Here is a 14167-nt window from a genome sequence, read left to right as displayed (position 1 = left end):
GTATTCTATCGAATCTTTTCCATATGTGGAAAGAACTGAAAACTGCTGTTCACAAATGCTCTCCATCCAACCTCACTGAGCTCAAGCTGTTTTGCAAGGAGGAGTGGGAAAAAATTTCAGTCTCTCGATGTGCAAAACTGATAGAGACATACCCCAAGCGACTTACAGCTGTAATCGCAGCAAAAGGTGGCACTACAAAGTATTAACTTAAGGGGGCTGAATAATTTTGCACGCCCAATTTTTCCGTTTTTGATTTGTTAAAAAAGTTTGAAATATCCAATAAATGTCGTTCCACTTCATGATTGTGTCCCACTTGTTGTTGATTCTTCACATAAAAATACAGTTTTATATCTTTATGTTTGAAGCCTGAAATGTGGCAAAAGGTCACAAAGTTCAAGGGGGCCGAATACTTTCGCAAGGCACTGTATTATAATTTCAGACATTTGGTAGGCCATATTATAATTTTAGACATTTCATAGGCCATTTGTTTGTCAACTATAGTTTGATACATGCAGCTTCTCTTCTGTCATTACTTGTTGCTCCAGAAGACTAAATAAAGTAGTGCTCACCAGAATAATGTCTTACATCGATAGAATGAATGCATTGGTAATCTAATGGTAAAGTTGTCTGTTTCATTTGGGGACCGGGGAGAAAACGCAATAACTCATAAACAGTGGAATGATTGGTCCAAAATGTCTAAATATTATCAGCTTGACCAGTTTTAAGGAAATCAAATGCTGAGAAAATGGCTAAACACATATGGGTGCATATTTTGTGTTTGAAATACTGTCTGCTTGCATAACAGTGTTACGCTGCATGTGAGCGGTTATAGGTTTAGTGTCAGTGTCAATATTTCAGTTACTATTCCATTTAACCAATTTACTTAACTGAGGAATATTCTGATTATTCATGGTTACTCATGAGGGGGATATCAACGGTGCATGTAAATGGCTTATCCCGAATGCGACCTTAAGCGGGATATGAGCTACTACCCGGAATACTGTGCACATGTAATCGTGGTCACCTGCAGTATATAGTGGTTGGTTGGTTACCAACAAAACCAAAGTGTGGGCAACTATGCTTGTTTGTTGTATATTTATTCAACCCTTTTTGTGTATTTCTTCCCTTATATTTCCAAGTACATCTCTGCAACACAAACTCCAACACAGTGTTTTCATTGTTTGTCAATGCAGATAAGTTTGATTATATGTAAATTATTTATACTAATGTATATTTTGTTATTAAACTGTTGTAAATATGTTGTTGAATAACTATTTTTACGAGTCCACATGAGGGCGCACGGGGTTAAGCAATAAAAAATTGACCAGCAAATTAATTTCTTTCAACTATCCAGTAAACACTTCGGAGATGTGGTTGGTGTGGGGTTTTTGTTGAATAAAATTTAACGGATATATCTTGTAATTTAACAAAACAGTAAGGTGGCCAATAACTGGGAACAGTATGCCGATTATTAGGCACCAAGGCTGCTGTTTAAAACTTTTATTTTGAAAACTGAGTGTTGGGTACAGGAAGTATCTCTTCTTCGCCCCTTCCCTATTGTTTGTAGCTTAGCCAGCTAGCAAGCTATTCTCCCGATGGACGAACTCTTCACACATCGGTATTTCCAAATCCTTAGTACCACCCAAATATTATGATATATTTTCAAGTATCAATAAACGATTAACTGTAACTACAGACTAGCCCTGAAAATGAGCAGAATACCCGGACCCATGTGGAATTCCAAGGCTTTACACGAGCAGTTAGCGTCCATCATGGGGGCGTTGACCAATGCAGCGGTGGCGGACATATGTGAAGTCGTGGATGAAGGTTATGCGATTTTGCAATTAGAAATATCAAGAAGCTACAAGGAAAACGAGGACCTCAAGAAGAAACTGCATTTGATTGAGTCTATAATTGCGCGAGGAATCGATGGAAAAGCTGGAACTCAAGCTGTTGTTACTGAACCCGTCCCATTAGGTGAAGGTCTTCATCCAAAACTGTCGCAGCAGGAGGACACATGTCATAAAAGTAATGGGATAACAATAACGTCTGGAGATTGCTACTTTGTAGAAGAAGAAGAAGAGGAGGTAAGTTTCCATATTCAAGCCTTTCAGAAGCTAGCTATATCCCCAGTGTGTATTGTTTATCGACTCAATTCTCATTGAACAATAATACAAAATTGTACATTATGTTAATTTTTGTTTGCATTCAAATTATGATTTGTTGCAGTTACCCGATGTGGTACTTATCAAAGATGAGGACTCCGAGGACAGTGACACACATGAGGAAGGTAAATAGAGTGCAGATCTGTGGTGTTGTTCTAGAATGATGAAGAAGGTATGTTGATCAGTTAATCTCTCGAAGACAGACACACTTAAAGTAACTGGCATCTGATACAATTACGCAAGAATTTAGTTTTGGGTTTCCCAGATTCGTTAGTTATAGCAAAGACAGTACAGTATGAAGATGCTGTAAAACTTCAATTAATAGCCCTGGCATTTATTTGTTTAAAGGGATAATCCACTTCAAACCACTAATTCATATTAGGTAACAGTGTTAATTAAATAACACTAATATGTGAGAATTTTTTTTTGTGAACAAATGTTTCATTCTGTTGTAATAACAAGATTGGTAGAAATGTGAACATATTTTGTGAAATCTGTTGCAGCTCAAGTCTACTACAAACCCACAATGCAATGTTCTCTCTCTCCCAGGCTAGGTATTTAGCTAGAAAACATAGCTACACACAATAATACCAAAGTCAATTTCAGCATGTGAAGTAGCTAGCTAGCTGTAAAATCACCTAAACAAACTGCACTATCTATTTAGGACTCCATCACACAGAGTTCAACTTGCAGTTAGTCTTTGCAACTGAGCTATAACGGCATATCTGCCCAGAGTGAGAGCAGCGTTGCTTTCCCGCCCTGTCTATTCATTTATTTTTATTTAACCTTTTTTTAACTAGGCAAGTCAGTTAATAACAAATTCTTATTTACAATGACGGCCTACCAATAGACAAAAGGCCTCTTGCTGGGATTAAAAAATAATAAAAATATAGGACAAAACACACATCACGACAAGAGAGACAACACTACATAAAGAGAGACCTAAGCCGACATATGGCAGCAATACAACATGACAACAACATGGTAGTAACACAACATGGACTTGACAGTTCATGCAGCTTTAGTATTTTGATCATAGAGTTCTGTTCATAGAATTCCAAATGCGTCATGCATCTACACCAACATTTAAATGTGTCCACAGTGTGTCTGGATTCCCTATTCCCATGCTATATTAAAATGCCACTATGCATTCTACAAACGGTGGAATAGGCAAAATATGATAACACAACAACTGAAGGCAGTAGCTAACTATTGTAGCTAACTAGCCAGCTGACCTATGTAGCGAGTAAGCAACGCCAAAGGAATTGCAAACAGGTTAGCATAACTCTAACCCCAAATATATATATATATATATATATATATATATATTAGCTAGCTGGCTAGAAATCATGAGGCCAGCAAGCATGTTCGTCACACGCTAGGAACGTATTTCCTCCAACATTATAATTAAAAGGTGCCCCTCTGTCCCAAAACACATCTTCTGGAGACTTGTGGGAGGAGTGCTGTTGACGTCTCCCACTGTATGCGCTTTCGGTAGCCTGATTGCGTCTAGACTGAGGTGAAATCCGCACACAATACATCCCTGACCACCTTCTGAAGAGGTCAAACAGATCTGAACATATTCAGACCACCAAGCGACTTTTGTGAGTCTAGACCCGTCTTTTCAATGCGATATTCGTATCCTTAGGGCAAAAGTCGGATGTAAGTATCAAGTGCACACAATTTCCTGATTTCCACAAGCAGACCACTTAGAAGTTAAATCATGGGGAAAATTTGTATTTAGGCTTTTTTATAGGCTTTCGTCAAATTGACAGAGGAGTTTCATGTTTTTTTATTTCTGGGGGTAGATTAACCTTTTAAATCACTGAACACAACAGGTGCTTATTAGAGACAGGCATTTCCTTAATGAATACTACTTTACTCATTTGCTCATTTGTTTAATTCTAACATTCACTTCCAGCATTTTAATACATTTCTTAATTTCCTGCGCTAGTGTGTTATCATTTACACACGGTGTCACATTTCTTTTGTCTTAGTATGCCTCTATTTCTGGAGGGGAAAAAAATCCTTGGCAGAATAATTATTCTCCTCCTTGACTATACATTTTCTTCACTTCAACATTTCAGATTTGGAGTCCTTAAGGTAAAAAAAAATCCCTAACCAAAAAACATTTTGTTCTCAAACATAATTAAAATCCCAGTGCAGTTATCACAAAACATTAATTTCCGTGTTATTGCCGAACTAGACTATATGGTTATAAAAGCCTAGGAAATAATTTTAATAAAACCAGAGCGGAAGAGGCTAACACATGGAATTGTTTTAAGATGGTCATACCAAGGATCAGTTAGCTATTTGATTTATAATTGTATGTATAAAAAAAATATCTTAAAAAATGTATTTGATGAAACATTGAATTTGCCCTTACTGCTATTAGCCCATAGAAACGCATTGAATAACAGCTTCATACATGGATAAAAAGATAGTCAACAAAAAAAATCTGAAGAACGTTTGTTCTGAAGGGTCAGGAAACTATGATATATAAGAAAGATCAGGAAACTATGTATTTACGTTACAGCCTTATTCTAAAATTGATTCAATTGTTTTTTCCCTCAACAATATACACACAATACCCCACAATGACAAAGTAAAACCCTTTTCTTTTCTTTTTTGCAAATGTATAAAATACTAAAAAACTGATAAACATTTACATAAGTATTCAGACCCTTTATTTAGTACTTTGTTGAAGCACCTTTGGCAGCTATTACAGCCTTGAGTCTTCTTGGGTATGACGCTACAACCTTGGCACACCTGTATTTGGGGAGTTTCTCCCATTCTTCTCTGCAGATCCTCTCAAGCTCTGTCAGGTTGGATGGGGAGCGTCACTGCACAGCTATTTTCAGGTCTCTCCAGAGATGTTCGATCAGGTTCAAGTCCGGGCTCTGGCTGGGCCACTCAAGGACATTGAGTCTTGTTCCGAATCCACTCCAGCATTGTCTTGGCTGTGTGCTTAGGGTCGTTATCCTGTTGGAAGGTCAACCTTTGCCCCCAGAGGCCCTGAGCGCTCTGGAGCAGGTTTTCATCTTTCTCCAGACGTGACGCTTGGCATTCAGGTCAAAGGTTTCATCAGACCAGAGAATCTTGTTTCTCGTGGTCTAAGAGTCCATTAGGTGGCTTTTGGCAAACTCCATGCGGGCTGTCGTGTGCCTTTTACTGAGGAGTGGCTTCCGTCTGGTTACCATAAAGGCCTGATTGGTGGAGTGCTGCAGAGATGGTTGGTCACCTCCCTGACCCAAGGCCCTTCTCCCCAGATTGCTCAGTTTGGCTGGGCAGCCAGCTCTAGGAAGAGTCTTGGTTGTTCCAAACTTCTTCCATGTAAGAATGGAGGAGGCCACTGTGTTCCTGTGGAACTTCAATGCTGCAGACATTTTTTGGTACCCTTCCCCAGATCTGTACCTCGACACAATCCGGTCTCAGAGCTCTACGGACAATTCCTTCGACCTCATGGCTTGGTTTTTGCTTTCACATGCACTGTCAACTGTGTGACATTATATAGACAGGTGTGTGCCTTTCCAAATCAAGTCCAATTAATTGAATTACCAATCAAGTTTTAGAAACATTTCAAGGATGATCAATGGAAACAAGTTTAGTCTCATTGCAAAGGGTCTGAATACTTATGCAAATAAGGTATTTCTGTTTTTTATATTTAATACATTTGGAAAAAATCTTAACCTCTTTGCTTTGTCATTTTGCGTTATTGTGTGAAGATAGTCTAATTCTAAAATGGATTAATTAAAATATGTAACAAAATGTGTAAAACGTCACAGGGTCTGAATACGTTCCGAATGCACTGTACTTCCATATATATTTTTTTACTGGTACCCTGCTACCTTCAGACTAGTCTTGTGAGGCTTGTTGGCATCTTAGAGCAAAATGACTGACATGTTTGTGAGAGACTCACCTTCCCATAGAGGGGTCAGTGTGTTGCCCAAACTGTTCGGACGCTACAGTCAGAAGTTGGCCGATCGGCTGTACCGACTTCAAAAGTCCCTTGGTGCTTGTGGGGGTTGTAAAGCAAAACGGAGAGCCTCATCGTGTTCGTGAGAGTCTCCTCTTTTCCATAATAGCTTGAAAGGCTAAACCGTTCTGACACTACAGACGTTTTCATGAGAAGACCGATTTTCGGGATGTCTCATGGTCTGACAAACACCACTCTAGCTCTGCCACCTTTCACCGCAGACGTGGAAGGGCGACATCGGCTGATGCGGTGGATTGAGACGCAGCACATGCAAACAAATCTCTAGCTTCAACTGACAGATTTTGATGTTTTTTTTAAAATTATACTTGTTAGATTTCCGTAGGGGTGCGACATCGACTTTTTAATTGTCTGAAAACCTATCAATTATCAACATTTTACTCTACTGTGTTCTATGTCTGTAAAGGGTCACGGTAGAAATAACCGCGGGGGGGGGGGGGGGGGGGCAATAGCAATTTAAACGTTAAGAAATATTGTCCATTTGTCACGTCCCTAATCTGGTCTCACGGTCATCTCGAGGTGAGCTGTGCATGTGCAGGCGGTCAAATCAAAGGCACTCCTTCGATATGAAGTTGTTTTTGCCGAAAATGAAAACGTCAGTTTGTCACTGTCCCGAGGTTGGAGAAATAACATGTTCAACTACTTAAGACATTGGCTCGAATCTAGGTTGTGCCTTTAGATTTTGAGAAAATTAACAGCTACGGTATAATTCTTCACTTCTCTCATTGACTTCTTAAACCCCGGCCTAGTCTGCTTGGTCTGTTTCACAAACATTCCTGGAAAGTCTTGTGACTTTCATTCCTGGAAAGTCTCGTGACTCTGTGGTTATATATACGTACGTACATACATACATACATACATACAGACAGACAGACAGACAGACAGACAGACAGACAGACAGACAGACAGACAGACATTACCAGTACCAGTCAAAAGTTTGGACACACCCACTCATTCAAGGGTTTTTATTTATTTATTTATTTTTCTAATTGTAGAATAATACTGAAGACATCACAAATATGAAATAACACATATGGAATCATGTAGTAACCAAAAGTGTTAAACAAATCAAAATATATTTAACATTTTAGATTCTTCAAAGTAGCCACCCTTTGCCTTGATGGCAGTTTTGCACAATCTTGGCATTCTCTCAACCAGCTTCACCTGGTCTGCTTGAAACATGTAGGTATTACAGACTCGGTCAGGGAGAGGTTGAAAATGTCAGTGGAGTACACATGCTTTGAGTACACATGCTTTGAGTACACATCCTAGTAATCCGTCTGGCCCACCGGCTTTGTGAATGTTGACCTGTTTTAAAGGTTTTGTTCACATCGGCTACCGAGAGCGTTATCACACAGTCATCCAGAACAGCTGGTGCTCTCGTCCCTGCTTCAGTGTTGCTTGCCTCGAAGCGAGCATAAAAGGCATTTTGCTCGTCTGGTAGGCTCGCGTCACTGGGCAGCTTGCGTCTGGGTTTCCCTTTTGTAGTCCATAATAGTTTTAAAGCCCTGCCACATCCGACGAGCGTCAGAGGCGGTGTAGTAGGATTCAATCTTAATCCTGTATTGACGCTTTGCTTGTTTGATGGTTCGTCTGAGGGCATAGCGGGATTTCTTATAAGCGTCCGGATTAGTCTCCCGCTCCTTGAAAGTGGCCTTTAGCTCGATGCGGATGTTGCCTGTAATCCATGGCTTCTGGTTGGGATATGTACGTACAGTCACTGTGGGGACGACGTCATCGATGCACTTATTGATGAAGCCGATGACTGATGTGGTGTACTCCTCAATGCCATTGGATGAATCTCGGAACATGTCCCAGTCTGTGCTAGGAAAACAGTCCTGTAGTGTAGCGTCCTCGTCATCTGACCACTTCCATATTGAGTGAGTCACTGGTACTTCCTGCTTTAGTTTTTGCTTGAGAGCAGGAATCAGGAGGATAGAATTGTGGTCAGATTTGCCAAATGGAGGGCGGGGGAGAGCTTTGTATGAATCTCTGTGTGTGGAGTAGAGGTGGTCTAGGATTTTTTTCCCCCCTGGTTGCACATTTAACATGTTGGTAGAAATGAGGTAAAACAGTTTTAAGTTCCCCTGCATTAAAGTTCCCGGCCACTAGGAGTGCCGCCTCTGGATGAGCATTTTCATGTTTGTTTATGGCCTTATAGAGTTGGTTGAGAGCGGTCTTAGTGCCAGTTTTGCTTTGTGGTGGTAAATAGACAGCTATGAATAATATAGATGAGAACTCTCTTTTTAGATAGTGTGTTCTACAACTTATCATAAGGTACTCTACCTCAGGCGAGCAATACCTCAAGACTTCTTTAATATTAGACATCACGCACCAGCTGTTACTGACAAAAAAGACACACACCCCCACCCATCATCTTACCAGAGGTAGCGTCTCTGTTCTGCCGATGTATGGAAAATCCCACCAGCTCTATATTGTCCGTTTCTTCGTTCAGCCACGTCTCGGTGAAACATAAGATGTTAGTTTTTAATGTCCCGTTGGTAAGGATAATCTTAATAGTAGGTCATCAATTTTATTTTCCAACGATTGCACGTTAGTAAGGAGAATGGAAGGCATTGGGAGTTTACTCGCTTGCCTCCCACTTCTCAGAAGGATCCCCAATCTGCGTACCCTTTTCCGGCGTCTTTACTTCACGCGAAAGGCGTGGATCTGGGCCTGTTCCAGTGAAAGCAAGATATCCTTCTTGTTGGACTCGTTAAAGGAAAAGGTTTCTTCCAGTCCGTGGCGAGTATTCGCTTTTCTGATGTCTAGAAGTTATTTTTGGTCATAAGAGACGGTAGCAGCAACATTATGTACACAATGAGTTTAAAAAAAGAAGTTACACAAAATGCAAAAAAACTAAATTGCACAATTGGCTGGGAGAATGTAAAACGTCAGCCATGTTCTTCGGCGCCATCTTTTCTCTCATTTTATTTCTCTCATTTTTTTGCACAAATTTGTTTACGGCCCTGTTAGTGACCATTTCTCCTTTGCCAAGATAATCCGTCCACCTGAGAGGTGTGGCATATCAAGAAGCTGATTAAACCGCATGATTATTACACAGGTGCACCTTATGCTGGGGACAATTAAAGGCCACTCTCAAATGTGCAGTTTTGTCACACAACACAATACCACAGATGTCTCAAGTTTTGAGGGAGTGTGCAATTGGCATGCTGACTGCATGAAATGCCACCAGAGCTGTTGCCAGAGAATGAAACGTTTGTTTCTCTGCCATACTACCAATGTCGTTTTAGAGAATTTGGCAGTGCGTCCAACCGGCCTCAGAACCGCAGACCACGTGGAGGTCCTGGGCTGGCGTGGTTACACATCTGGCTTCTTCACCTGCGGGATCATCTGAGGGCTTATTTCTGTCTGTAATAAAGCCCCTTTGTGGGGAAAAAAACACATTTTGATTGACTGGCTCCCCAGTGGGAGGGCCTATGCCCTCCCAGGCCCACCCATGGCTGTGCCCTTCCCAGTCGTGAAATCCATAAATTAGGACCTAATGAATTCATTTCATTTGACTGATTTCCTTATATGAACTGTAACTCAGTAAAATCTTCAAAATTGTTGCATGTTGCATTTATTTTTGTTTCAGAGAGAGCGAGAGGGTGATTTTGTTGTTTATGCACTCAGATTCAGATAGTGGGGTAAAATGAGGTAATCATAACCCCCTCCTACTGGTATAATGTGTCCTATAAAACCATTCAGAAAGTTAGCTACCACCATGCAGTTCTACTCTATGTAGTTATTAATCTTTAACACAATGGTTTTGTTTGATATTTTCCTCCAGGTGTTAATGTGTCATCCGTGGGAGGAGATAGTGTGGCTCCCCATACATCCCCCAATGCAAGAAAGGAAGGGAACAGTCCAGCACAGTTCAGGAGCAGGAAGATTGACTGGCAAAGGAATGAAGATAACAGTATCTTCCAGGGTGAGCAAAGGAAAGAGACATTGAAGCACAATCTCAAACGCCCTGCATCTAGATTAAGTATTGGGAAACGGGTGATCTTGGGCCCTCAATACACACTGCATGAAACCCCCAATCAGCCTGGTTCCTCTGGCAACTTAGGGGGCAATGGGATGGAGACAGCAGAGCTGGTTTGCTCCTATGCCTCAAAAACAGACTCTGATGTGCTTGTGGTCCACCCAGAGCCTCCGCTTGTTCCCACTGTATCAGCTGTCACCTTTAATAGTCAAGTAGGGACTCACAGCGATAGGAGGGATATCGACATGATTGACTCTCAGCCTATTGAATTAGAGATGGACATGTGCTCTACGTGGAACAAACAGGCTAAGCCAGAGATTACTTTCTCTCAGCTCCAACAAAACCTCGAAAATATCTCAGGCATGAGTCCCGATCACTGTCAACTGACACAGGGAATGAACACAGCATCGAATTTTGATGGACCCGACATGATGAGTTTTGCCATGTATGAGAAACAGTCTAACCATCCCCAATGGAGCGAGGTCCAAGGGAGCGCTGACAGCAGGGAGAAGCGTTTTGTTTGCCCTTTCTGTCACAAGTGTCTGATGACGTCTCAGAACCTCGAGGTGCACATGCGGATTCACACAGGAGAAAGACCGTTCAGTTGTGCCCAGTGCGGGAAAAGGTTCACCCAGTCAGCCCATCTGAAAACTCACCAGAGTGTACACACAGGAGAACGGCCGTTTGCGTGTACACTTTGTGGGAAAAGTTTCATAGTGAAATACAGTCTCACGTTACACCTGAAGAAACACCACTCAAATGTGAGGCCTTTGTAAAGTTAAAACAAATGTGACATGCATTAGAGTGCACTTCTAACCATTTACTGTTCAAAAGCATACAAATCAATGGGAAACTGAATGAAATTGATTGGATCACAATTACATGTTTTATCTATTTAGGTATTAGAATATTGAATTTTGTATTATGTATTTGGGTACATCTTGCCATTCTAAATAAACTTATATGGCAGCATAATGACAAAATAATTTGTACCATTATGATTACACTGTGTCCTAAGAAAAATCGAAGACAATAGCGAATCAGTATATCAACATAATTGTTTTCTAAAACACCCTGTTAAAATCAACAATGGTAAATCAATGCGTTAATTTGTAGACAAGAGATACATTGAAGCCTTTAATCAGCTGTCAATGCATGGGAATGTTACCTGGGGAGTGTAAATGCTTGTTTTCACTTTAGTGTCGTTTTCAATTTATTTGCATATTTAGCCACACCAATTTTAGGTTTAATGTTTAGACTTTGAAAACATGTAAGAAAAGATGACCATTTCATGTTCCATTATGATATTGTTATGTGTAGGTCAATCCACAGAATTAAATAGAACAGTATTACATTGTATCTCTTGACAACAATTGTGTTTAGATGTTGTTTGGATCCAAGGTTTTGTTGAAATAAATGGCGATAATCATCTTTATCTCACATCTCTATATCTCTGTATCCTCTATTCAAAAATGCTAAGAGACCCTCATATGCATAGTAACCTAAATGTACTGTTAGTTATAATTTCATTTCTATGGATGAATTATTATTCGAATAACCATTTTCAGACTGTGGTGTATGTCTCTGGTCCATGGTGGATGGGCACGTGCGCAGTATATGCAATGATTTTCAAAAACAACTGCGTTGGCTAACAATTTTGAAACGTGGTTGACGTAATACTGTCGCGCAGTCTTGCAGTGCGGAAGGCTTCTTCGTTTAGATTAGGTTGGAGCCTCTGTCACAACTGTTATTGATCTGACAATAGAAACCTTATAACAACATCAACTGACTCGTAGACAAATGCTGTTTGTCTGTGATTAGGTTAGAAAGTTGTTATAACAAGATGTCAGTCTTTTCGCCGGCCAGAACGTCGACTTCAGTTCCTTTTCACAAACCGCCCACCTCCGTTATGGAGGTCTTGGTAACCGCCGCCGTGGCAAATGTGTGGAGGATGGATACGCCATTTTACACTAGGAATTAAGTCAAAAAGTAAACACATTTTTTTAGGCAGAGGATACAAATCATGGAGAAGCGTAATGCGCAAGGACATGGAAAGGAGTCAGTAGCTCACAAACACTCCGTCAGAAATCACCTCGACCCCTGTGAGACCAGTCATCAACTCAGGGAACCTGGCTGTTTACAATTAGCCTACAATGATTTAACCAATGTATTTATATCACCACTATTCTACTAGCCACTGTAGTTATTTCTATAGTTTTCATGGGTTTTCTCCTCAATTCTGTATTGCCACTTAAAGCTAAACACCAGGTCAATGTTTTACTCTTGTGTTTTTAGAGGCTGATGACCACTGGAGTCCAGTTGGCAAAGAGTTGATTTTTGTTGTGATGGAGAGCATCCAAGCAAAGAAGAGGAAGAATCTGTTAAATGATATTGTCTATAGTATATTAGCAAAGCTAGGAAGATGACTAAAAACTTGACAAAATTTATAATATTGGTTCTTGGAAATTTTAAGTATGATTTCAGGCACCCTAGTTAAAAATGCAGCACTGGTATGAGAATAATATTGAGTTCTTCCTAATGTGTCCTTACATTATTGTTACTTTATGGAATTGAGAGTTACATGCTCTTCTTGATATGGTATTGAAAGATTTTAAGAAAGGATGAATCTGGTTCCCTACAGTCTATGGTGAAGGCAAGCCGGACACCGTAAGCCTACAGGATACATAGGGAGAGTAAGTGCAACGGAGGCCTTGAATAAAATTCAAATGGAATGGATGGTTTATCTATACTAGAAAATACCAACCCCATCATAGAAAGATTTCTCCAAAAGGCAATTATCCACTATTTCCCCCTCCTATAGGCAGTTTTGAATCAGGTGATGATGATGAAGACAAAAGGGATGTGATTGATTCGCACATCAACGCAGAGGGAGGGAGGGAGAGCACGATCCCGAAGTTTCAGCATATGAACGCTGCACACTGCGTACGGAAGGAGGGATACTCTTGTGGACACCAAGTACTGAAACAGCCAAACGCATTCCTTACCCCAGGATACTTCAACTGGTGACTTTCCGTGAGAATAAAGAAAAAGGAGCACTCTGAAACAGATTCTGAAGATCCAGCTTGCTCTTATGCTACAGAAATGAGCTCACCCAAAGCAACAAAATAAACACCTCTCTTTCAGGACCCAGTATTTCAAAGATAATTCGAAAATTCAAATAACTTCACAGATCTTCATTGTAAAGGGTTTAAACACTGTTTCCCATGCTTGTTCAATGAACCATAAACAATTAATACACATGCACCTGTGGAATGGTCGTTACGACACTAACAGCTTACAGATGGTAGGCAATTAAGGTCACAGTTATGAAAACTTAGGACACTAAAGAGTCATTTCTACTGACTCTGAAAAACACCAAAGGAAAGATGCCCAGGGTCCCTGCTCATCTGCGTGAACGTGCCTTAGGCATGCTGCAAGGAGGCATGAGGACTGCAGATGTGGCAACGGCAATAAATTGCAATGTCCGTACTGTGAGACGCCTAAGACAGTGCTACAGGAAGACAGGACAGACAGCTGATCGTCCTCGCAGTGGCAGACCAAGTGTAACAACACCTGCATAGAATCGGTACATCCGAACATCACACCTGCAGGACAGGTACAGGATGGCAACAACAACTGCCGAAGTTACACCAGGAATGCACAATCCCTCCATCAGTGCTCAGACTGAGGGCTTGTAGGCCTGTTGTAAGGCAGGTCCTCACCAGACATCACCGGCAACAACGGTGGGCACAAACCCACCGTCACTGGACCAGACAGGACTGGCAAAGAGTGCTCTTCACTGATGAGTCGCGGTTTTGTCTCACCAGGGGTGATGGTCGAATTTGCGTTTATTGTCGAAGGAATGAGCCTTACACCGAGGCCTGTACTCTGGAGCGGGATCGATTTGGAGGTGGAGGGTCCGTCATGGTCTGGGGCGGTGTGCCACAGCATCATCGGACTGAGCATGTTGTCATTGCAGACAATCTCAACGCTGTGTGTGACAGGGAAGACATCCTCCTT

General features: G+C 41.0%; 1 protein-coding gene across 1 annotated transcript; it reads left to right on the top strand.

The window, feature by feature from the left end:
* The first annotated feature begins 1498 nt into the window (after positions 1 to 1498).
* On the top strand, positions 1499 to 11589 carry LOC109875024 (zinc finger protein 16). Its single transcript, XM_020467152.2, has 3 exons — positions 1499 to 2087; positions 2230 to 2290; positions 9953 to 11589. The coding sequence occupies exons 1-3, from the start codon at positions 1710 to 1712 to the stop codon at positions 10921 to 10923; spliced, it is 1410 nt and encodes a 469-aa protein (XP_020322741.1). The 5' UTR covers positions 1499 to 1709; the 3' UTR covers positions 10924 to 11589.
* The last annotated feature ends 2578 nt before the right edge of the window (positions 11590 to 14167 follow it).

This window comes from Oncorhynchus kisutch, linkage group LG30 (assembly GCF_002021735.2).
Source record: "Oncorhynchus kisutch isolate 150728-3 linkage group LG30, Okis_V2, whole genome shotgun sequence".
Classification (NCBI taxonomy): domain Eukaryota; kingdom Metazoa; phylum Chordata; class Actinopteri; order Salmoniformes; family Salmonidae; genus Oncorhynchus; species Oncorhynchus kisutch.
This window is presented reverse-complemented; position numbering and strand designations above follow the sequence as displayed.

Bases quoted from the DNA above. Each gene is read 5' to 3' on its own strand.
- LOC109875024 (XM_020467152.2), top strand. From the start codon at position 1,710: ATGAGCAGAATACCCGGACCCATGTGGAATTCCAAGGCTTTACACGAG. The intron at 2,088-2,229 runs GTAAGTTTCCAT...GATTTGTTGCAG, and splicing joins TAGAAGAAGAAGAAGAGGAG to TTACCCGATGTGGTACTTAT. The intron at 2,291-9,952 runs GTAAATAGAGTG...ATTTTCCTCCAG, and splicing joins CAGTGACACACATGAGGAAG to GTGTTAATGTGTCATCCGTG.